The sequence below is a fragment of the Neophocaena asiaeorientalis genome, unplaced genomic scaffold, assembly GCF_003031525.2.
Source record: "Neophocaena asiaeorientalis asiaeorientalis breed wild unplaced genomic scaffold, Neophocaena_asiaeorientalis_V1.1 scaffold249, whole genome shotgun sequence".
Classification (NCBI taxonomy): Eukaryota; Metazoa; Chordata; class Mammalia; order Artiodactyla; family Phocoenidae; genus Neophocaena; species Neophocaena asiaeorientalis.
Genome location: NW_020172625.1, coordinates 7080439 through 7105840, shown reverse-complemented (window position 1 = coordinate 7105840; position 25402 = coordinate 7080439). Strand labels below are relative to the sequence as shown.

General features: G+C 35.6%; 1 protein-coding gene across 2 annotated transcripts; it reads left to right on the top strand.

The window, feature by feature from the left end:
- The first annotated feature begins 222 nt into the window (after positions 1-222).
- ANXA1 (annexin A1) lies at positions 223-17994 on the top strand. Of its 2 annotated transcripts, none has more exons than XM_024738954.1 (13): positions 223-391; positions 7026-7105; positions 7200-7308; positions 7828-7922; positions 8767-8880; positions 9296-9386; positions 10974-11053; positions 11245-11301; positions 12871-12964; positions 13831-13926; positions 15059-15117; positions 16524-16646; positions 17648-17994. In XM_024738954.1, the coding sequence occupies exons 2-13, from the start codon at positions 7040-7042 to the stop codon at positions 17702-17704; spliced, it is 1041 nt and encodes a 346-aa protein (XP_024594722.1). In that variant the 5' UTR covers positions 223-391; positions 7026-7039; the 3' UTR covers positions 17705-17994. The 2 variants fall into 2 exon arrangements, with proteins under 2 accessions (XP_024594722.1, XP_024594721.1); XM_024738953.1 differs by having other exon boundaries at positions 224-392; positions 7029-7105.
- Positions 17995-25402: the final 7408 nt, after the last annotated feature.

The window sequence follows — 25402 nt, the reverse complement described above, 5'->3', positions numbered from 1 at the left end:
ATTCATTTGACTAAAAAAGTATGCCAATCATTGGTATCAGGATTGAGGCGGATAGTACTGCATACTTGAAAATCTCTTGCGTTCTACTCCCCTGTAAAAAAAGCAGTGCAAACTGAAGAGGGAAAAAAATCTGTACTTCTTTTTTTTTTCTTTTGTGCTGTCAGCTCTGAGTTGGTTTAGTGAGTAATTTTGCAAGGCTCGCTTCACTTTGTTTTGAGCAAGACTGAACCCAGTATTTCAAACAAAAGGCAGCCCGTTACTAACTTCTGGTTGCTAGGTGTGGTCTTCTTTCAAATTCTATAAAATCAGAAGCCCAAGGTTCCACTTCCAGCGTGAGCCGTTCAGAGAAGAATCTCTCTTTAGGTCTTTGGACGGAGGCAAAAAAAAAAAAGGTAAGTCTTGGTTTTACATTTAGGTAGTTTTGGCTGTTTTGAAAACTTTTCCCATTACAGTGTTTAATGTTACTTCTGTGTAATTTATGGCTAGCTGCACTTACACCTTTGATAAATCTTTATGTAAAATTACACTGGCTATTTATATTTTAGGAATCAGAAATTGTAAATTAGTTTTATTTTTACTTAGTTAAGAAATACAATTTTAAAAACAAGGAAACTTTGCTTAATACTGGCTTATTGTACTGTTGGTGAGTTACCATGGAAAAGAAGGAAAGAATGTGTTTTTTCCTACAAGTTATGAGTCTCCAAGAGCTGTGTATGCTTTACATGGAAATCACGAAGGATGGTGGTGTCTGTGGGGAGCCAGGCCAGAAGAACCCAGACATAGGTTTCAGGGATCTATCTCAAAATAGCAGAACTTAAATAATTTATTTTTTCTTTTGTAAAACAAAACAAAGCAAAACAAAAAAATAGATTCAGACCTCATAGTGGCAATTATGGCTTTTGTAATTAACATTTTGAAATTAATGTTATGTTCACTCATGCGGTGTAAGTAAATTAAAGGATCCACTTATTAATCATTTCATTTAGAGAGGGTGTGGCCACATTCTTTCTCCTGTAGTCTCTGTGTTTTAGACAGGCTTTTCAAGTGCTGATTTGAAAACCTAAGGGCAAAGGAAGTATTTCCTCCTGGGTGGTGTCAGATAAGTTATCTCTTGCGAATGCCTGTACGGCCCTCTAAAAATATTCCACTTAGTAGCATCTTGATTGCTGAATGAGCTAATGGCCATAAAACTCCTTAGAAAAGCAAAAAGCATATCTAAAGTAGAGTTTTTACTGGTGTTGGATATATGTGCAAAAGTGAGAGATTTTGAATCCTAACCATATATTTGGCTATTGTTTATTACAAATGTTCCTTCAAGAATTTTTTCTTAGCTCATTCCGAATATTAAGTTAAATGACGTAACATATGATTTTTAGTGCTAGTTAATCAAAAAAGGTGTGCTTTTTCTTGCCTTGTTTGTGTCTAAAATTATGTATGGACCTTGAAAAAGTAATATTCTCCCCTGCTTGCAGGAATGTATTTTGGTAGGCACATTGCAAAACGATTCAAATGTGGTCATATGCTGGTTTCATAATTTCCAAATGGCCTCTTCTCCAGAAGTTATGTTAACCACCCTGTAGCCCCAGGCTCAACCACATCTGGCAGATATCTGACATTTGATGGATGTTGACAAAACTGTTAATAATAATATTATTAAGAAACCAGCTAGAGTTTCATGGTTATTAAATACTTTTTCAGTCAAATGGTCTGCAAAGATTGGTTTCTATTTATGTTAGCTTGCTGAGCTGGTTTTTAATCCTCTCTAGACCCATTAATTGATGACATATTTAAAGCCATGGATGTATTATTTTTCAGTGATAAACCAAAAGCCGTTTTTTCAGTAAATGATTTCCTCTTTCCTTAAAATGGGAGAGATTTTTATCAGAAAGATCAGAACAGATACAATTTATATAATACCTTCATTCATTATGCTAATTTTCTCCACCTTCGTCTGCTTGAGGTGAAATTTAAGACTGGCACTTCAGAGCTATAATGAATCTTAGCTACTGTGTATTTCAACACTCTTATTTTTATAAATGGAGGCCCTCTCCCCCACTGCCGAGAAGTTAAATGTTTTCTTGAGGGCAAACAGCCAGCTAAAGAGAGTCAAAGTAGGGCTCAGAGCTCCTCAATTCTTATTTTTACATCCTATAGTTGTGGATAGAAAATATTTGTTAAATTAGTATAGATATTTTTCCTGAATAATTAGCACTGATACAATATTTGTTCATTCAATAATGTTTATTAGCATACTAAGTACAAAGCATTCTGCCAGGGATTAGAGGTTCATAATGAATGGTAGGTTATCACTGCCCTCATGGAATGCTGCTATAAATATAGATAAGTAAATAGAAAGTGATAACGCAGAACAATAGGGACAAGTGTAGGAGTAAAGGCAGGATGCTTCGGGAGCACACAGAAGGTCGGTCACTCACCTCAGTGCTGGACCAAGGAAGGCCTCTTGGAGGATATCATGAGGTGTAGGCTGAGTCCTCACCAAGAAGCATCATTTAGGCAAAGGGAATTGGACATGGAGGATGAAACAGCATTCCAGGCAAAGGGAACACCTTACTCAAAAGTCTAGAAGCAAAACATTCATGAGACTACCTTTCATAAAGTGGCTCTTCGTAAGTCATGCCGTTGTACAGACTAATTGCGTTTTCTCAAACGAGTAGGTGTGGGAAAGACTTGTGAAATATATATTCGAGGGAAAAAACTATGCACAGGCCAAATTATTGAAGAATAAACTCCCTTGGGCCGGGGTGAAACCTCCCACAGTCTCCATGGGTTAACTGTGAATGAATTTGATTCTTAAGTGTAAGCTATTAAAAATAACATTGATCTTGTCATCATCTTTTTGGTCACTAGTTTAAAAGCATATACAATATTTTGGAATCAGAAGGCATGGATTTATGTATGCCTTGATGCTTACCACTGGTATCTAGAAAACTGCCACAAGAAATTACACTTTGTTTACCCAGGTAGAAAATGGGAATAATGATGCTGTCCTCTGCAAGGATCAAATTTCTGCTGCTGTCTTTGCAGAACTCTGATCTTTCCCACTTGTCTCGAGGAAGGCATGATAGACCACAAAACTCAGTTTCCTCTGTCAGAAATTCTGGAAGTAGCCTTTCATGAAGCTGACAGAAATAGAAATTGTGGTTTTTAAAGTTATTAAAAACTGTTCTTCTGTAATAATTTCAAACCTTCAGAAGAGTTGCAAGAATACTGCACAGAATCACCATATACTTATTACCCAGGTTCCCCAAGTGTTAACCTTTCACCACATTTGCTTTCTCATTAATTCTTCCTTTTCCCCCTTCCACCCTCTATATAGTTTTTCTTTTCTGTATCATTTGAAAGAACACTGCAGATATGATGTCCCCGTGTCTCTAGATACTTCAACCATAGTGCAGTTTAAAAAAATCAGGAAATTATCTTTCATACAATAAGCCATAGTTTTCTCAAACTGTCCAGTTGGTACAATTGCTAATGTACCATTTCTGGAATACCTTTCTCTTACATTTAGTAAGCATGGCTCCCTCTCTGTCTAGCATCTTTTTATGCATATTTACCTTCTTTAATTTATTGCTGAATGAGAGGAAGAGAGCTCTTTTATGACACATACAAAAAAATGTTAATCCCTAAAAAGTTACACATTTTTTCATAGATAAATGAGATTGGTAGGCAGTGCATGTTCACAGATGATTAATTAGAAGAATTCTGGAATATTATTAATTTCCATATAGGTCAGCCTATGTATAAATGGTCAATTTCATCTTCAAATTCGATGATGTTAAAGACTGAGATAAACTTGGTTTCAGAGCTCATTGGTAGCCAGATTAAATATATATTGAGCCAAGGAAAATTAATAAAATAAGCTCTTAAGTACCTCGTACATGTTCTAAACATTGCAACTTAAAAGAAAGATGGAAAAAATAAAACCTGTTGTGAACTCAGAGGGTTATTAAATTCTTTTTTTACTGTACAGTTCTACTTCATAGACTAGATCATTCTCTGAATAGTAAAAATATATGACAAATATTTGTATAGCATGTGGCAATCTATAAAACATGTTTGCATGTTTGTGATTTATTTATAGTTAAGAAATCTTACCTTCAAATTACTGAATGTGTTTAATCAAGTACAAAATGCTGGTTTTCATACAGAGGTTAGGTATTGAACACACAGAATGGTTTAGCAATACAATCTGAGCAAAATATTTTTGCTGTGGTATTTGTAAGGTGTGTTGCAACTATTCAAGCTTCTGTTAAAACATGTAGCTGCGTTTGAGCACTTAACTAGCAGTACATGATCGAAACTACTTCCTTGAGCGTTTGTACATCCTGCCACAATCCTTGTGTCTTTAAGCTTTGCTGAGAGCTAGTGGATCTTGTTTGGCTGAATTGAGATTCCGTTTTCCTCTAATTGCTTTCCTGAGTAGGTTCTATTCAGGTTGCTTGACCATATTCCAGATCATACCTTCAGGCCATCCAAATGGTTTCAGACTAAAATCGAGGAACACAGAGGATATGTCACAAAGCTGTCTCCTCTATGGATACTCTTGTGTCAAACAAATTATTCAACCCCTTTGTTTTTGTTATTTTGTATCAAGTAATTAATAGAGCAATATCATTTTCTAGGCTTTCTCAAGTTTTTTTTTTTAAGAAACTGATGCATTATGTAAGCATTTTTAATTTTTTTTTTTTGTGGTACGCGGGCCTCTCACCGCCGCGGCCTCTGCCGCCGCGGAGCACAGGCTCAGCGGCCACGGCCCACGGGCCCAGCCGCTCCGCGGCACGCGGGATCCTCCCAAACCGGGGCACGAACCCGTGTCCCCTGCATCGGCAGGCGGACCCCCAACCACTGCGCCACCAGGGAAGCCCTATGTAAGCATTATTAAGTGAAAAAATTGTGAAGTAAAGTTTCCATAAAATTTATTTTGAAGTTGTGAGGCTCATTTTTAAAATTACTTTTGACAAGATCCTTAATCTCTTCTTTGATCTCTTTTGAAGCTTTTCTTTTCTAATTGAAAAGAGTGGAAATATTGGAACACATATTTCTATAATTGAGGGAAAAGTACTTTGCTAAGTGACCGATCATATCACTCATTTTGAGGATTCTACTTCATAAAGGGCATGGATGAGATGATTAAAATGGACATTTTAAATACCTGAAACCTTGCCAGAAATTGCAAGAGGTTTTGGATATGCCAATTAAGCAACAGGAAAATGACACTCTCTGTGCCAACAGCAGTTGCGCCAGATTATAGTATAATAGGAACTAAAACCTTGTGCAAAGTTGTACACCATGACTTTACCTCAGGAAATAACTTTAAATTTATCAGTTGCTTGAGGGGAAGAGATTAAGTGAGTACACAATATATTGGTTCTTCTCACAGATGACACAACAGTAATTTGAACAATCCCCATGATAATTAAGTGGAGATAGTTTCTGCTTTGGATATTAATTCTCTCACGTATTTAATCTCATTACTTGCAACTACAGCCATTTTTCAGCAGGTGTGGACTGAAACACTTTGCCTGAACATGCCATTAAGGAATCAGGTTATGGGTTTTACTCCTCATGAGTCATTTAGCTTCATAGCAAGAATTTAAAACTGCTAAGATTATCCTTCCAACCTCCTTCAGATGTACTCATGATAGCTGTCTCCAGAGAAATAAACAAAAGGGTATGGAGAGATAGATCAGTGTAGACCTGGAGCTTGAGCTCCTAAAAAAAAAAATCCCTAGACAAAAAGGGTCATTGATGGCTTCTTTTGTAGATAACTCAGAGAATGCATTAATTTTTAACGTACTTCAGGTTTTAAAAATATACATGTTTTATTAAATAAAAATATTGCTGAACCACGACAGCAAGTCAGGCAATTTTCTTTAAGATAGAGTTTTCCAAAAGAGGGCATGCATGGTGCAATTTCACTCTAATGAATCCTGTTAGAGCAAGGCACCTGCTATAAAATAATCCTTTTCTGGGTTTTTTATGTTGGGTAAAAAAAACACATGTAGGACTAGTATTTAGACAGCTCAAATAGGAAGAAATGTGAATGTAGTGATTTCTCCAGGTACTGAAATAATTTTATACCACGGAATGGAAAAGAAAACTGAATTATTTCGGGGAGAAATATCACCTGACTATCTTTCTATAGAGTTTTGAGTCTGAATCCACTCCCGCAGATTAGTCATAGATTATTTTACCTTATAAATGTCAGTATTATGCTCCTTCTCTACCCATTACTTTTGTTCAAGTCCTCATTAATCCTACATAGATTCTCCCACAACTTACTAAATGGTCTCTAATCTTCCGTCTTGCACATCTCCTAGCCATTCTCTAGGATACAGGATGACCTTTCTGAAATATAACTTTCTCTTTTAAAAATCCATTAATGTTTATCCAAACCTTTGGAAATATATTTAAACTTTTAAATTTGGGCTTCTGTTAACTTTTCTTGCTCTAGTAAACTTCTTTCAACTTCCCGAATGTGACAAGTTTCTCTCTGTTTTGTTCTCTTTAACTTTTCCGCTAATCTCAACTATTCTCGAGAGAGGCTCCGGTCACCAAGAACTTCCTCTAAGAATTGTTCTTAGCTTTTGAATTTTCTTAGGGAGAGCACACACTGGCTTCAAGTTCTTTGAGCCAAGGGATATTTCAATGTTTTTGCACCCTCAGTGCTTGGCATACAGTGGGTGGTCTGTAAATTTAGAGCAGTGAAGTGAAACACCAGCTCCTCTCTTCAGCCTATATGCTTACTTACAGAAGTCATCTGATCCCCAAAGTGAGTTATGAATATGCTGAGGAAGAGCTACGTTTCTGAGGGTATGGGTTTCTGTTCAAGGGTAGTAGACTCTCTTTTAAAAAAACCCAAATCTAGCATTTTATGATGCTCCAAAGAATAATCCTGGAAAGTAAAAGCAAGGCTGCTCTATGTCTTGTGTATGTAAAGGGGTGGAGTGGTGTGTATATGTGGTGGGTTTGTGGTTTGTAAACGCATCGACCTGTTTTCTTTTCAGATCCTTCAAAAATGGCAATGGTAAATGAATTTCTCAAGCAGGCCTGGTTTATTGACAATGAAGAGCAGGAATACATTGTAAGTCAAGTGACAATAAAGGAACTTAGTTAAATATTAAAATAGAAACTAATGTAAGTGAATGGACAGTAATTTATTTCTCTCTCATCCACAGAAAACTGTGAAAGGATCCAAAGGTGGTCCTGGGTCATCAGTGAGCCCCTACCCTAGCTTTAATCCATCCTCAGATGTTGAGGCCTTGCATAAAGCAATCACAGCTAAAGGTAATTCTGTCTCCCCAAAACAGTCCCCTCCTAGACATTTCAGAATAGCTACTAAAAAACAGACCTGTGCAATTTAAAGAGTCTTTTGTTTTGAAGATAAAACGATTTCCTTGTCAATGAAGATATATTTCCTTTCTCAGCACTTGGGAAATTTTGGTCAAATCGGTAGAATATCTACTTCTACAACAGATATGCTGTTGTCACAAAGCTCATTTCTAACAGGCTCAATGCTGAAGTCAACACCTCTGCTCACATTTAGGGTTTAATCTAGGAAACAAACACTGCAACACTGAGGGCCAGGAACAATTTCTTCCTCCTCTCATTCAAATGAATGGAATGTCATCCCAAGTGCTTCCATTTGATATGCAGTATCGTATCCATATCCCAGTCTGGTAAAATTTGTACTTCTTAGTTTTGTTAAGAACTCCCTTTGAAGCATCGTGATAATGAACCATTTTATGTCGGTTGTTGATGATGAAGAAAATTGATTTTAGAAGTCTAGGGGCCCTTTATTTCCAGGTGTGGATGAAGCAACCATCATTGAAATTCTGACTAAGAGAAACAATGCCCAGCGTCAGCAGATCAAAGCAGCCTATCTCCAGGAAAAAGGAAAGGTAGGTTGGAGCGGTTAATTGAGATAATCAATTTCAGTCATATTTATGTTTAAGTATAGATTTTGAAGCACAGTTGCCTAGTTCTGTCAGTCTCTAACCACTGTTTTTCCATTACAACTAAGATTACTGTATTTATCCTCTTGGTTGCAATGTAATCAATTCTAGCAAATTTCCTGGTTTTATATATTGTTTTGTCATCTTGATTCTTTGCACATGTCATGTGGTGTTCTGTATTGGAGACAAGCCTTTAACTTGAACATAACAGACATCAAGATTACTATTGGCAATAAGAAATAGGTTCTGATTGAAATGTGTCTTCTGCTAAAACTTAAACTGAACTGTTTAATGTCTGAATGTAAAGTTTATACATATAATTCTATTTTAAAAGTAAGCTTTATATTTTTATACAAAAAATGGGCAATTTTTTTAAGGAGTACAGTTAGAAAGCTATTTGATGTCTGATTATAGTGCTTATTTGAACAGTGCAAATCCCAATGGTTGGAAAAGGTATTAATACATTATTTTTAAAGTATTCTTACTACTGTTTCTGTTAATACACAACCCCTATCTTTTGAGCTTTGTGATTTCTTCCCTGTATAAAGGATTGAGAACCCTGTCCTTTAAAAAATTATCAATGAATTCAGTAAATTTCATTCTGATCACTCTAGATCTAAAAGACTAAGATATTAAATATCAAGTACCCTTTTCTATGTAAAGGGAAGGAGCTCTAAAAAATGGTTGGGTTTAGGACTCAGTAAGACTATCTAAAGATCAGGTAACACCACATTACTGTTATCACCCTGCATGTTATTTACTAGAAGGTTATAACATCTCCTTGTTATAGCCCCTGGATGAAGCTCTGAAGAAAGCCCTCACAGGTAACCTTGAGACAGTTGCTTTGGCTCTGTTGAAAACTCCAGCCCAGTTTGATGCTGATGAGCTCCGTGCTGCCATGCGGGTAAATCATCTAATTTAAGCAAAACTCCTTTCCTCAAGAGAATGTCTAATCCACTGATGCCTCTTACTGTATTCTCAACAACTAGTATAGGGCCATCAATCAGTGGTTATAAAATGAATAAATAAATAAATGTTGGTGTTAACAACTATGTTATTTCCACTATCTTCGTGATGTTATTGTATATCATAGATCTCTCTTTTTACGTATTTGCCCAAAATATTTGCTTTAAACCCATTTTGTTTTTAGAGCACTATAATAGATAGACCTTATTGTAATTATTAAATATTGTGGATATTTACTAAACACTGTGAGAAATTTACTAAATGTCAGATTTGAACAAATTTGGGGATACAAAAACTAGTTGATGTTCTTGAATGAAGATTTTTCTACATTTTATTCTTCTTTTTCAATTCAGGGCGCTGGAACTGATGAAGACACTCTGAATGAAATTTTGGCATCAAGAACTAACAGAGAAATCAAAGAAATTAACAGAGTCTATAAAGAAGGTAAGTTTTAATGTCCAAGAACCCAAGTGCCTTAGTCGGAAAGGAAATCTGATATACTTCAAAAAAAAATTGAGTGTGGATGTTAATTATGGGGACTTTGGAAACTACATATTGACATATTTCTTCATTGTTTACCACATGTCTACCACACGCACATACTGTTACCAGACACATTAGAGCTGCTGGGGTTCAGATAAGGGACACAATTGTCTCAGCCCTCATCAAGTTTGCACTTTAATAAAAAATGTCCCTTTGGGACAAATGGCCACATATTATTGTAGTGGAAAACTCAGTTCAAAGAACTGAATTTAAAGAATTTCCTAAAAACATTTCTTATCTTTCTGAGGTTTATTTCATAAAAATGTCCCGTTGTCTTCCATTTTGAAAAGATAACAACAAAACACCCCAAACATTTGTCCTTGAAAAAGTACAGAGCTTGGTGCTTATAATTCTCTGATGGAAACTAACTTTACCATTATGAGCATAAATGACTCACTTACTTTCAACGTCCAGATAGATCCATGGGGATGAAAGACCAGCAGTGGCTCATGTTATCTATTCAGTGAAACATCTCATTTCAGTGGTATGCGCTACACTATAAAGGGTATCTGCAAGTGGGTCCTGGGCAGTGCTGGGCCTTTACTATTTTCCTTTTCTAGTTTCCTAAGTCCCCAGCTTTTTTGTTTTCCCAGCTTAATATGTAGCACCACGGAGGATATTTCTGCTTGATTTTAATACCAAACATAGAGAATACAATAGCCCTTGTGTATTATTTTCACAGCAATCTAATAAAGGAACCAGAATAAGGAAGCTTTTAACCTCATTTTCTGCAATTCATATCTCATTATCAGTATTTATCTTAACTCCATTTATCAGTGAAAACCATCAAGAGGGGCATTATTATTAGTTTTTTTCTTTGATAAAACATAGTTTACAAAGGTAAATATCCATAAATTATTCCCAATGTATAGTTCAATGACAGCTTATTAAATTGTTCTGTCTTCTAGTGAATTACAAATTCAGTTAATTTTTTGCCAATACGGCATAATTTTGCAAGTTAAGTGTGGGTGTTTAACAAAGAAAAGTTTTACATCTATATCTAAGGTAGACGGGTATACATACACATATACATGCATAACTAAAATATATTACGTATAAGATATTTATCATTTTTTAAGTAAATAAATACTCTGTGTTCAAGCAAGTTCCTCTGGTTTATTCTTTTAAATAACTGTTCTATTCATCTCATTGCTTAAATTCTGGTATGTTTTATTTCCGAATTGGTTATTTAATAATGTACACCTATGCAATTTATTCTCGTTAGCAAAAGCTTTAGGGCTATAGCTTTTCATACTATTATCCAAATTGTTTTAGTTGCCTTATAGGCAATAAATTTGATGATCAAAAATTTTGCTTGCTCTGATTCCTCAATTTTTATTTAAAAATGATAATATTTGAAATGTGTCCCATAAGTCATTGAACACTTGGCATTGCAAATTGTGAGCCAATATAGAGATGTCAGGTATTATTATTATCACCATTACTTATCACTAGTTTAATACAAAATATACTTTTCTTATTTCTCAGAACTGAAGAGAGATCTGGCTAAAGACATCACCTCAGACACATCTGGAGATTATCGGAAGGCTTTGCTTTCTCTTGCTAAGGTATAACTCAGATAGTTCAGGAAATGCCTCTTCTTTTATGAAAAGTAAAATCTTAGATTTCGTCTCTCTAGAAATGAGCAATTCATTCCTTTTCCCGCAAAGAATATTACTCATCTGATTTTAAGGGAATTAAGTAAATCATGTGATTACATGCTAGAAAACCACTTACAAAAGAATGGGATATTTTTCAGGGTGAACGATGTGAGGATCTTGCCATGGATGATGACTTGGCTGATACGGATGCCAGGGTAAGCAAGTACACACAAATAACTCCTAGAATCCACTTTCCTTCTTCAAATAGGTCCTACCTGAGGTGAGGTACCACTTGAGGGCCTCCACATGAAAGCAAATCTGAAATCCTCCAAAAGGACAATAGTACCTAATGTCCATTCCCTGAATGATGCCTACCTTCCTGCATTCAAGCGGTCAAAGAGAGGAAATGTGGTCTTTATGTTTTCAGTAGATTGCACTATTCATGAAGCTGGAGAGGAATGAGAGAGAACAAGGAGAATTTGATTTGTTATTCCCAAGAATTGTTTTGTTGAGAAAACAGAATTTTTATTTTACCAGGTATAAGAAAGTAAAGTGGAAAGAATAAGCACATCTAATATTCTTTTAACAGTGAACATTGGTTTAGAGGTGTAAGTTTATATTGTAAAAGTATTATTGTAATGACATTAAAATTATAAAAATTATAACATTTATATGCTTTCAAGCATATTGTTATATATAGTTTCAGCGAGGTTGCTTTTTATTTATACATCAATCCATTGGCAACATTAGAAAAAACTGTGTTATTTTAGGGCCTGGAATTTTTGTTAAAAAAAAAAAAAGACAGCTATTATTTACATATGCCTTCCTCATGGGATAGTATTCTCTACAAATTCATCACAGTGAATTAGTAAGAATGGAAACTTATTTGATCACCTCCACTCACTGTACCAGTACATTATCCTGCACATAATAAGCATTTATTAACTTTTGTTGAATGAATGCATATATATCAGATGTTTGCTTGGAAAGTCCAGGATAACTTCTTATGCCCGTTGGAAATTTGACCATTTTAATAGAAATTGTGCAGTCATACCAAAGAACCAAAGTTAGCATTTGAATAGTTGCCCATAGTAAGAAATTACTCTTATTTGCTTGTGATATTTCTGAATTTGCTTTCCATTTTAAGGCTATCAGGGCCCTTAGATGTATATTTATGGCAGCTACATGGATTAGTGTGACCCAGGAAGAGGATGGTAATTAACATTTCAAAGTTAATAGAGCATGTTTGTGACAATAAGGCAGGGATTATCTTTTTCATTTGCAAAAGAGGAAAATCTGTAGTTTAATAAGGTGAAACTATTTATCTAAGATTGCAGAGCTATTAAGTGGCACAGTCAGAATTTGAGTACAGAAATTCTAACATCAAAATTCAAGATCTAGGTAATGGTTGAATTATTGACTTACCAGTACCATTTGCTGAAAACTACTTTGAACAATTAAAAGTAAAATTAAAAATTAGACAGTCCCTTGGAGTTGCCTTGATACAGAGTGCAATCTTAAAGCAATTTTATTTAACAAACATTTATTCTGCAAACATATATTCAGTCTCTAGGGTTCGCAAGGCACCTTGAGAGATACTGTGGAAAATACTTGACAAAATAGGGTTCCCATCTTTAAGGAACTTAAAATCTTAGCATTGCCTACTCTGATTGTATTGGACACAAAGCAGCTGCTGCCTCCAAAATCTTTGAAGAGATCTAACATTCTTGTGCAGATAGCAAGTTAACAGATAGTCAAGTGTTTACTTTTGTGTTTCTTGACAGGCCTTATATGAAGCAGGAGAAAAAAGAAAAGGGACAGATGTTAATGTGTTCACCACCATTCTTACCACCAGAAGCCCTTCCCATCTTCGCAGAGGTAAGAATAAAACAAATGTTTCCTGCGATTGTTTATAGAAGATGCAGGGGGTTTTTAGGACAAATAAGAGAAAGAAAAGAGAGAAATCTTAATCATTGTCACTCTGATACCAAATGGATGCAGTGTTCCTGACCCCTTCTTGCTATTTGTGCATTTGTCCAGCTTTGTACCACCACCATTTTGTAGTATTTGAAACACATTTTATGACTTTGGCATGTAGAACGTTAGTTGGTTATTTTTACTATTTCCTTTCCCTAAAATATTTGGAATAGGTCTGACAACATATACACATACAACAGAACAAATGAAAGTACAATGAAGAAAAACAAAAAAAACTCATGGTTGAGTGAAGAAAAGAGTATCTAGATGCTGCAGAAACAAAAACCAAAAGAAGAGTTCTTGCCTTTGATCACAGGATTTACCTCTTGACTTCTGGAAGTCAAGGCAAAGGGAAGGTCATAACAATTACCTAAAGTTTATTATTTTTATAACAGCACTCCGATTTCTAATGTTAAATTTAAGAGAAATCTACTACACAGATCTTTATATAAGGAAAGATCCATTTGTTATGGCACTTGTCTCTGATGTAGTGTTATGGATGTCAATCACATGCCACTTCTAATAAATGTCAACATTTGCAAAAATTTCCCCCAAATATACAGAAGCACCAAAATAGCCATGGAATTTACATTCCTCAGAGAAGATGAAGTATCCAAAATATGCTCCGTTGAATAATTAGCTTTAAAATGTGTTATTTGAAGTTCAGTCCTCCTAAGGAATACTTTGACTCAGTTGCCCTGATTTTGCTCAAGTTTGCTAAAGAACAGGATGTTTTGTACATTTCTTAGTTTAAATTTAATATTCAGTGTTTCAGAAGTACTCCAAGTACAGTAAGCATGACATGAACAAAGTTCTGGACCTGGAGTTGAAAGGTGACATCGAGAAATGCCTCACAGTTATTGGTATGTAGTCCTGGAGGGGGAAGAGTTTTCTAACTTGAAATTGCATTGTCAATGCTGTCCCATAATTTACAAAATAAAATATAACAAAACAAAACAAAAACTCAGATGTAATTTATATTTCAAATAGAGGCAACATGTAAGATAACGGCAATAAATATTTAGCTAATGTTACACAATGGCCTTGTTAGTAGTAACAGATATTATTTCCTTTTTTAGAAAGATGGGCAGGTGGACAGTACTTACTGAGCACCTTACTTATACTACCATGCAATACACCAGGCTGGGCATGGCGCAAAGGAAATTCAAAATGGTCATTAAGAGCATAGGATTTGGAATTAAATAAATGCAGATCCACATTCTGGTCTGTCACTTGCTAACTGAGTAATCTTGGGCAAGTCCAAAGGATTTGATTCAGTAAGTCCCTGGTGGCTTCTGAAAAGGTCTTCAGAAGAAAAGGATTTTAAAGGTTTCCCATTTTATTCAGATGACCAGTCAAGGTTTGGAAACCTGCATTTTAAAGCAGTGCTTCTCAAACATTAATGTGCGTATGAATCCCTTGGGAAGATTGTTAAAATGCAGATTCCAATTCAGTAGGTCTGGGGTGGGGCCTGGATTCTGCGTTTCTAACAAGCTCTTAGTTGATGCCAATTCTTTTGGTCCATAGACCACACTTTGAGTATCAAGGTAGAGAATCATACCAACTGACATATCTGTTAGTATTTTATAATATTTGGCAGCTGCCTTATATTTTAAGACTGTCTTGTTCCACTTAAAATTTTTTTCTTATTACAACATGCGGAACCATTTCTTCCATGCCAGCATGACCTTTAACACCTACTAGCTTCCCTGTTTCCATGAAGAGTATACTCAGGATAGCATGAAATACTGAAGTTGCTAATGGGTAGATTTAAGATAATAGGAAAAAAGTGATGTTGTCAGAGGACAGAATATTCAAAGTCACCATCTAGAGAATAGCTTCTTATAAGCCAAATATCCCATATTGGTAGGAGGGGTAAGGAACAGGGATGGAGAATAGAATCTTACTTGCAAAACTCTGTATTCTTGTTTCTGTCACATGCATCTTTCTTTTTTTGGTGGTAAATATGTCAACTAAAATATACCTCTCTTGCAGTGAAGTGTGCCACAAGCAAATCAATGTTCTTTGCTGAGAAGCTTCATCAGGCCATGAAGGTAACTTTCAACATATGTGATTTGCTTAGGGAAAAAAATTATGGTGTATGGAAAGAAGAACAGAAAACCTCATATTGTTTGAAAATTACACTTATTTTGAGATCTTTCCATTAAAAAGAATTACTTTTCCATCCAATGCAAGAGGTAATATACTTCCTTATTAGAATAAAATTCTCTGTTAGATTTGTTATGTTCTTTTATAGGTAAGATAGTAAGGTGAGCTTGAATGTAATTTGTAGATTACTCATGATTTAAATAAAACTTCAGTTGGCAGAGGAAGGGTGATATACTTCCTCATTTAATGTATGATTTTAGTAACCTACTTCTGCTAAGGTTGTAAGTTGCACAATCTCCCCCTTTCTAAGCTTCATTTATCTTTTTTATTATTCTGTCTTCCATGCCATTGCTTTATATGTCATTCTAAGATTTTTAAATTTTGTTCTAAGATCACTGAAGTGGAAGGTGTTATTAAGATGTATTTGAGATACCTTAACCACTTCACTTTATCATTTAGCGTGCATCTTATTATATAGGATGTCACCTCCATGCTTGTATTGTGACAAGTTATGAAATTGTCTTTTTTTTTCCTTTGCCACTCCAAAATAAGGAAGTCTTCAGAGAGCGATCTAACTATTCAATTAATAGGAAGGAGTTCCTATGAAATGATAGGCATTGTGCTACTAGGTATCAGTAGTAGGCAGTACAGTCCCTGACCCCATGCCTGCTGTTATCTAGTGACGTAATTAGATGGGTAACAATGAAAACCTAGTATTGTAAAAGAGCAGAAGAGGGGCCTGTGCCCCAGACTTTGGAAATCAATGTAGCCTTGCTGTCAGCTAAACTAAGACCTGATATTTGAAAAGGAAATAGCCAGAGGAGAGCAGAAGTGGACGAGATGAAGGGATAAAGCAAGACTGGTCCAGGAGGAGGAGATATCATGTCTCTTTCAGGATAGTAAACATAATTAGAGTGATGGTGCCTGGTGGAAGAAGTTGTAGAATTAGGCAGGGCATGGTAAGCCCAGATAAAATGATTGGTTTTCATCCTAAAAGCAGCAGAAGGCCATTGAAGGGTTTTAAATAGATGAATGGGAAGATCAGATTTATAATTTAGAAAGTTTACTTCATTTGTAATTATTGAATAGTTTAGACAGAGGAAAGACTGGGTGGTAGAAGACCAATTAGGAGGTTATGAAAGCTCGTATATATGCTGCAGATATCACAGTTTGGTTTGTGTCATTTTATTACCACTTGTGTAAAGTGTGTGTGTGTATTTTAATGTGGTGATAGTTTCTCCATAGAAACTATATAGGTGAGCAAAAGAGCTTCACATTCAAACCCATATCCTCCCTTATTAAGAGTATGCTCTGAACATGAGGGACACTTACCATCATTTGTTTTGGACAGGGTATTGGAACTCGTCATAAGACACTGATCAGGATTATGGTTTCCCGTTCTGAAATCGACATGAATGACATCAAAGCATGCTATCAGAAGTTGTATGGCATCTCTCTCTGCCAAGCCATCCTGGTATGTTGTGATTTTCATAATGCTAACCCCACAAATGACAATACTTTTGCAGCTTCTTCAAAGAGAAAGGCTGACTTATTGTATCTGTAAATTTCATATGTAAGATTAATTTGTTATATTAAGATACAGGGACTTCCCTGGCGGTCCAGTGGTTAAGACTCGGCACTTCTACTGCAAGGGGTGCGGGTTCGATCCCTGGTCAGGGAACTAAGATCCTGCATGCCATGTGGTACAGCCAAAATATAAAAATTTTTTAAAAAGATACATAATTTAAAGTAAACTGAACTATCACTGGTAAAATCTACTAGTGAGTTCTATAATGAAAGACTCTGCAAATTTTTCAATAGTCATGGAAACAGTTTCCCATACATACATTTAGCAATCAAAATATTTTAGTAGAGAGATATTATGATTTATATAATGATTTATGATCAATGAATACTGATCAGAGAATTTGAAACATTTTATTCTAACTTTTTCCTTAATTTTGTCATATGTGAAATATATAAAATACATGTTCAAGTTAAGAAGTAAAAAAAGACAAGTCAAGGGGTTTTGAACTTAATGAAAGATAAGTGACTGTTTAAATTCAATTTGGCATTTATATTGGATAACTAAAATCTACCAAGAAAAAGTGAGAATATCATGGGCTTATAACTTTCACTCTGGTTGATGTGTTATACTTAATTCTGTGTGGTATTTCATTCTTGGAAAATAATGGCTCTAATATATAACATGATCAATTCAGAGAAGTTTGCAATCTGAATTTTGAAAGCTATTGCTTTTCATATAATAATTAAAATATCAGTTATCTGCTATATGAATTATATTATTTAATTAAATAAGTGATATTCTTATCCAAGATCCTAGAAAATAGATGTACTGTGATGTATGTTCTACAACTGTTAAGTCTAATACAGTAATTATTCTACAATTTAAAAATACCTTCTATTGATTATGGTTTCAGGTAGCATTAAGTATACTTTATTTTTTATCAACAGGATGAAACCAAGGGAGATTATGAAAAAATCCTGGTGTCTCTCTGTACAGGAGACTAAACATTCCTTTGATGATCTCAAGCTTTTTGATCAGAAGACTTATTAACCATATCTTTCCATTCCATATCATAGATTTAAATAGGAAAGTTTCTTCAACAGGAATATGATCTAGTAACTCCTTCCTAAAAAGTATAGCCTATAAATCATTTTTTATTTCAACTCTATATAATAGAGATAAGTTTTTTAAAAATATATTTACTCCAAACTATAAAACCCCATAAAGAGGTTGTTCTAGTAACATTGCTTGAGAAAGATGTTTATGTCACAGAAATTAAAATGGTTTAACAGGACAATTGGTGTGTCATTGGTTCTTCTATTCTGATTTTCTTTTGCGTGTAATGCAGTTGTTTAATTTGATATCAAGGGACAGGAACCTGAATTCTAAATTATAATCCTCTAATGAAATAGATTTTACATATTAAACAAAATAAAGTATTCACAGAGTTAGAAAATGAACTTCATACATTTTACCATCTGGGTACAGATTATTGAGAGAGTATCTTTGTATAATAATGGATTTATTGCATCAGCATTGTAACAATTGGATATTCTTCTATATTTCATGAACCAGTATAAAGATGAAATAGCAACAGCAATAAAAATTCCTCACTTTTTAAAAAATGGTAGTTGCATATTTTCTAAGAGACAATCAAACTGCTTTCCAGAGTGGCTGTACCATTTTACTTTCCCATCATAAATGTATGAGTAATCTAGTTTCTCCTCTCCACAACCTCACTAGCATTTGATATTGTCACTATTTTGTATTTTGGCATTGTTTATTTTTTATTGTTGACTTTTGAGAATTCCTTATGTATTCTACATATTAGTCCTTTGTCAAATATGTGGTTTGCAAATATTTTCTCAGTCTATAGCTTGTATTCTTATCTTCTTAATAGAGAAAGACTTTCTCAGAGGAAACATTTCAAGTTTTAATGAGATTCAAGTTTTCAATTTTTCCTTTCATTGATTTTGCTGTTGGTGTCACATCTACAGACTCTTTGCCTAACCTTTGGCCCTGAAGATTTTCTCCTGTCTTTCCTAAAAGTTTTATAGTTTTCCATTTTACATTTCAGTTTGTGATCCATTTTGAATTAATTTTTGTGTAAAGTGTGAGATCATACCTTGGTCAAAATTTTTTTTTTTTTTGCTTATGACTATCCAGTTGCTCTCATACCATTTGTTGAAAAGGTAGTTTTTCTTCCATTAAATTGCTTTTGCACATTCGTAAAAAAAAAAAAAAACTCAGTTATTTTCCTCTCAGAGTATTCTTACCACATAGGTGGTAATTTAATTTATCCATTCCCAAAAGAATTGAGTTGGGTATTTGAATTTCTGACTATTCTCACCTTCATTCACCTGACTGTAGCTTTATTTTCCTTAATTACTGTCCTTCACTTTCCTCCATGGACACCTGTCCCACGCATCTTACGGAACAACCATGATGACTTGGCGCATAACGTATTAGCCAAACTGAGGCTGGCCATACTGAGATATGCTGCTTATTACAGCACTGATTTTTTTAGTTCTTTTGTTATTATTCATGACACCTTCCTTGCGTGCTGGATTGAGAAGGAGAAGTACCTGAGAGGGAACCTGAGGCTGGTTCATTGAGACAAGATGGATTTATCCAGGTATGTTTGTTATCACTGTTCTAAACAAGATCAAGGTGGTACAAATATTTCTGCCAGTTAAGATTGCATACACACTCTTCCTCTTCCAAATTAATTTTAAAGAAACTGCCTCACCTAGTTATTCTTCTTTGCCTATCTTAACCATCCCTGTCCATTATCTGCTCTTTTCTGCTCTCCTCTGGAAGATGACTTCTGAACACTTTACCCTGCGGGCTCTCTTACCTTCTGACTTCTGGCTGAATTCAGCCCTTTGGGGGAGCTGGTAGAAGATGGGAGATCAGGAGGAGATATCCCTCTGCTCTCCTCCCTGATTCTACACAGATTTATTAACGTGTGTTCTTCTACAATTATAACATCTTTTGGTTGGCCAAGCTCTCAACACTTTGCTTTCTTGTCACTTGGGTCCTGGAATTCCTGCTGGTGCTGACCCTTGGGTGCTGCAACATTCCATGTTGGTTCCTTTAACCTGCTCCCACCTCTGTAAATAGTCCCTTATTTAAAACTATCACAAAACTCCCAGCTTGATGTGCCAGCCATTTCCAGCTAGGACCCTGTATGATGATACTTTCCAAAGGTGCTAGCTAGCCTAATTATTTTGTCAAAAACTACTTGAGAGGCTCCTGACTAAATTCTAGGCTCTAGAATAGGTAAGTGGATACACACTTGAATAGGAGAGTATGTAGTAAGTAGAGATATAAAAAAACATTTTAGAAGATAAAAATATATAGCTCTCTATGATCCATGAAAGAAAAAATTAATTAGACTTCATTAAAATTAAAAACTTCTGCTCTGTAAAAGATACTGTTAAGAAAATGAGAAAACAAGCCACAGACTGGGAGAAAATCTTTGAAAAAACAATATCTGATAAAAGACTGGTATCCACAACACACAAAATAACTCTTAAAACTCAACATAAGAAAACAGCCTAATTTAAAAATGAGCAAAAGATCTCAACAGGCACTTCACCAGAGAAGATACACAGATGCTAAATAAGCATATGAAAAGACACTCAACATCATATGTCATTAGTGAATGGAAAATTAAAATAATGAAATACCACTACACATTTATTTGAATGGCCAAAATCCATTCCAAATGGAGTAACAGAAAAATCTCATTCATTGCTCATAAGAATGCAAAATAGGGCTTCCCTGGTGGCGCAGTGGTTGAGAGTCCGCCTGCTAACGCAGGGGACACGGGTTCGTGCCCTGGTCCGGGAAGATCCCACGTGCCGTGGAGCGGCTGGGCCCGTGAGCCATGGCCGCTGAGCCTGCGCGTCCGGAGCCTGTGCTCCGCAACGGGAGAGGCCTGCATACTGCAAAAAAAAAAAAAAAAAGAATGCAAAATAGTACAGCCATTTTGGAAGACAGTTTGGCAGTTTCTTACAAGTTAAAGATAGTCTTATACAATTTAGCGATCACACCGCTAGGTATTTACCCAAATGAGTTGAAAAGTTATGTCTGCACAAAAACTTGCGCACAAATGCTTATAGCAGCTTTATTCATACTTTCCAAAATTTGGATGCAACTAAGATGTCTTTCAAAAGATTAATGGATAACTAGCATACACACAGTGGAATATTGTTCAGCCATAAAAAGAAATGAGCTATCAAGACATGGAGGAAAAGGTATGTATTAATCTTAAACACATATTGCTGAATGAAAGAAGACAGTCTGAAAATTGGCTGTATGATTCCAACTATATGATGTTCTGGAAAAGGCAAAACTATGAAGATATTAAAAAGATGAGTGGTTGTCAAAGGTTAGGGAGAAGGAGGGAGAGATGAATAGGTGAAGCACAGGACGTTTTCAGGTTAATTAAACTATTGAGTATAGGGGGCTTCCCTGGCGGTGCAGTGGTTGAGAGTCCGCCTGCCGATGCAGGGGACACGGGTTCGTGACCCGGTCCGGGAAGATCCCACATGCCAAGGAGCGGCTGGGCCCGTGAGCCATGGCCGCTGAGCCTGCGCGTCCGGAGCCTGTGTTCCGCAACGGGAGAGGCCACAACAGTGACAGGCCCGTGTACTGCAAAAACAAAGAAACAAACAAAAACTATTGAGTATAATACTGTAATGGTGGAAACACGCATTATGCATTTGTCAAACCTATAGAGCTCTATCATACAAAGAGTGAACCCTAAGTATAGATTTTAGATAATAATAAGGTGTCAATATTGGTTCATCAATTTTTGTTTGTTTGTGTTTTTTCCGGACCGGGGCACGAACCCGCATCCCCTGCATCGGCAGGCGGACTCTCAACCACTGCGCCACCAGGGAAGCCCAGTTGATCAATTTTAACAAATGTACCCGCTAATCTGTTAACAACAGGGAATACTGTGAGATAGGGAGAGAAAGGGTATATGGGAACTCAGCGCAACTTTGCTGTAAACTTAAAACTCTCCTAAAAAATAAAGTCTATTAAAAAAACAGTTCTCAACTTTTTGAAGCTTATAATATATCCAGAAAGAAAGAATCATGCAAAAGATGATAGTATAAAGTAATAATGGTTATATACAGACATATATGAAATACTTTAGTAAAATAAAAGAGTAACAAAATCGGGAAAAGCTACAAAATGGAAAATACTTGAAGGATTAGTGGTACTTCATCCTGTTGAATTATTGAATGAATAAATTTATTGAGAATTTCTCATTCTTACAAACTATTCTTAGATGTTTAAGAAATTTTTTTAAATTTAGTCTTCAAACAAACCTGTGAGGAAAGGGTCATGTGCTTTTTATGTAGGAGGAATCTAAAGTTCCCACGGTCACATGACTTGCCCAAGGTGAATGAATGAACACAAATTTGAACACTGGTCTTCTGACCCCCAAAGCTACCTATAGGAAGAAAGACCAAGAAAGAAATGAGACTGAATGAGAACCTGCTTCAGACACCAGGTCTTTTGACAAAGATGTTATTTTAATTAATGAGTAAAAATCAAAATGTCCTCTGTTGCATATAAATAAGTACAGTGATTTTTTTGTGTGTGTGATTCTAATGAACAACGCCATGAAAGGTAATTTTATTTTCTTTTTTGATGGCATATTTCCCTTTAATGGCCAGGTTTAAAGGAAAAATAAGAGATGTAAATATCATATATTAAAGATAAATGTGTTCATTGTCCAAATCCAGGAGAAAAAGAAGAAGGAAAAAAACTATGTCTCAGTTTCCATGACAAGATACTGAAATTAAGCATAAGAAAGTTCTTCCCTGTAGATAAACAGAAAAACTGTGGTGTAAGTTAAACCTCTGACAATATTGTGCTTAAAAGGGTTAAACTCTAGGAAATCTCCCCATTCCCTATATTTACCTTTTTAACATAGCTTCAGCTACATGATAAGACATTAGTTCTGAAAAGTCTTCTTTTGACACCTAAAATCTCCCCTGTACTCCCATAATACTTCGTTATAATTGCCTGTTCATTTGCCCTTAGTCTTCCCTAGGTTTCAGAAGGGTAGAGACAGTTTTATTCACTTCTGTTTCTCTAATGCCTAACCCAAACCCTATTAGATAATACATACTTAAATTTGTAAATACAAATAAATGAACAAAGAAGGTAGCTAGTATTTTGCATTTGCAGAAAAAACTTTTCAGTCACCCTTCCTTGCTTGATACATGAGTTTTTGTAAACTTACAGTGATTTTGTTAAAACACACATACACACAGAATACTTGTAAATTCTGTGTGGAGGAGTAGAAACTACATACTGTCAATGAAAATTTTCTCAAACAAAATAGTAATAATATTTTCAACAATCTGTATAAATCTGGGAACAGTACAAAAGAGAAAATATTTAACACCGCAAAATTATCCATCTCCCATGTATCAATAATTGGTCTTTCATCCCTTTCTATCTAAGCTCAGCACACATATGCTCTACATACTTCATCTATGGCTACAATGTCTCATAAGCTTCTTGAGTCTTGCTTCTCTATTAGTTTTATCTATCCTCATTTGTTTGTTTTGCTTCTTATCATTAAATAATAAAGAAAATACCCATCACAGTGACCCACCTCTGCTCTTTATTTCCTGTATCACACATCAGTAACACCTGTCACCAGAGTGTCTAGGTTAAGTCCTTGAACTCTTTTTGAGTTTTTTCTTTCTCTCTTCTTTTTGTTCCTATATGCCTCATATGGAATGTACAGGGATAGTTTCTATGTATGTATCAATTAATTTTGTGATCCTCTGTAATTAACAGAGAAGATGACTAATAATGGCTAAATAAATAGAATTTTTTTTCACAAGAAATCCAGGAGATGACTGCTGCTGGCATTGGGCCAGAGACTGGATGATACCAGGAAATCCTGTGATCATTTGGCATGTTCCTTTTGTTGGTTATCTCATGGTCTCAAAATGGCTGCTAGAGATCCAGACATCATGTCTAGGCTCATCATGTTTGGGAACCACATAGGTTCCCTAAAGTAATTCTTTTGCTTAGAAACAAAACTGGATGATTATGTGTATATGTGATACTATAAGGCAATAGGCCTCCAATGAGCTTGAATGATAGGAGTATCAGTTAGGTCTTTGGTTGAAAGCAAGATAAACTAATTGGCTAACCTATGAAAGAGGAATTTATGAAAGGATGAGTGTGTTGGAGTAAGGGACTGAGAATGGGTAGCAGGCTGGGAGTCCAGGTTTAGAAATAGGCAAGAAAATTGGGAACCACGATGGGATGAAAAGCAGGAGGGAAAATGTACAGCAACCTTCTTAGTATTCCCACACCCTAATCAGGAGACCACTACTCTGCTCTCACCAAGATCTCTGCAGGGAATTACCTTCAAACTTCTCTCTTCCTAGCTAGGCAGTTCTGGCTAGAGGAAACTCTTGCAGTTGTAGTCAGCTGGAACTGGAAAACTGAGGGCTAGCCAGGCATCTCTCTCTTTATCTCAGGGCTTCTCCAAGTAGACTAGATTGAGTTTCCTTACAGCCTGGTGTCCTTAGAAAAGTAAGCCGACTGACATGGCAGCTTAGGGCTCCAACAAAAGTGTTCCAGCTACCAAGGCAGAAGCTACAACATCTTCTACAACCTAGCCTCAGAAGTCACACGTTACTCCTGACACATTATTTTGGTTACAAGGAGTCACAAGCCTGCTCAGATTCAAGTGAAGAGTAATTACACTTTGCCTCTTAAAAGGGGAAGTGGCAAGGTCCCAGATGATTTGGAGGAAGAATAGAGATATTGTGACAGCCATTTTGGGGAAAGAAAATATGCCACGTGTAGGGCAATAGCATGTCATTGCATTCCATGTAATATCATTTGCAAAATTCCTCCACGGAGTGGCTATACAGATTCACAAGTTGTCATTGCTTTAAAAAAGAAAGTCATGATTCTCCTGTTCTGATTATTTTAATACAAGAAATAGATAACCACTTTGGGAAATATTTTTGTGGGGTGTTTACAAGGCATGTTCAATTTATTGGCATACTACCTCATAGTTCAAAAGATCATAGTAAATGAGGGTTGAGATTAATAATGATTTATTTTTCCTTTGTGAAAGTCATGGAATAGTACTAGCAAAGAAGAGAGACAAGAAAAGATATTTGTGGATATTTGCTAAGAGTTTATTATAATATGACAGCAGAGTGGTACAGAGGGTAATGACTTTGGAGCCAGAGGGATCCGAATTCTAATCAAATTTCTACCACTTATTAAGTGACCCTGAGGATAGTAATTACTTTTTCTAAGCTATAGTTTTTCATCGGTAAAAAGAAAGTACTGCTACTACTAATACTGCTGCTGCTACTACCTGCCTCACAGAATTGCTCTATGGATTGGACGTAATGGAGTTAAAGTGACTGACACTTAATAGGTACATAAGAAATTGGAGGGACACTACCATTAAACCACATAAGAGAAAGTGAAAAAAAATCAATGCTTTCAAATACTAAGGTAATTGGTAATGATAGGCCAAACAGTCAATATGATTGAATGGTGTTTATTTTTCATCCATTTCTTTTGCTATGGATGATACAGATCTTGTTGTGATTAAAGTAGGATTAAGCTAATTCTTAGCTCCAAACTGAAATGACTTTTAAAAATTGAATGGCCTGAAAAGATATCCT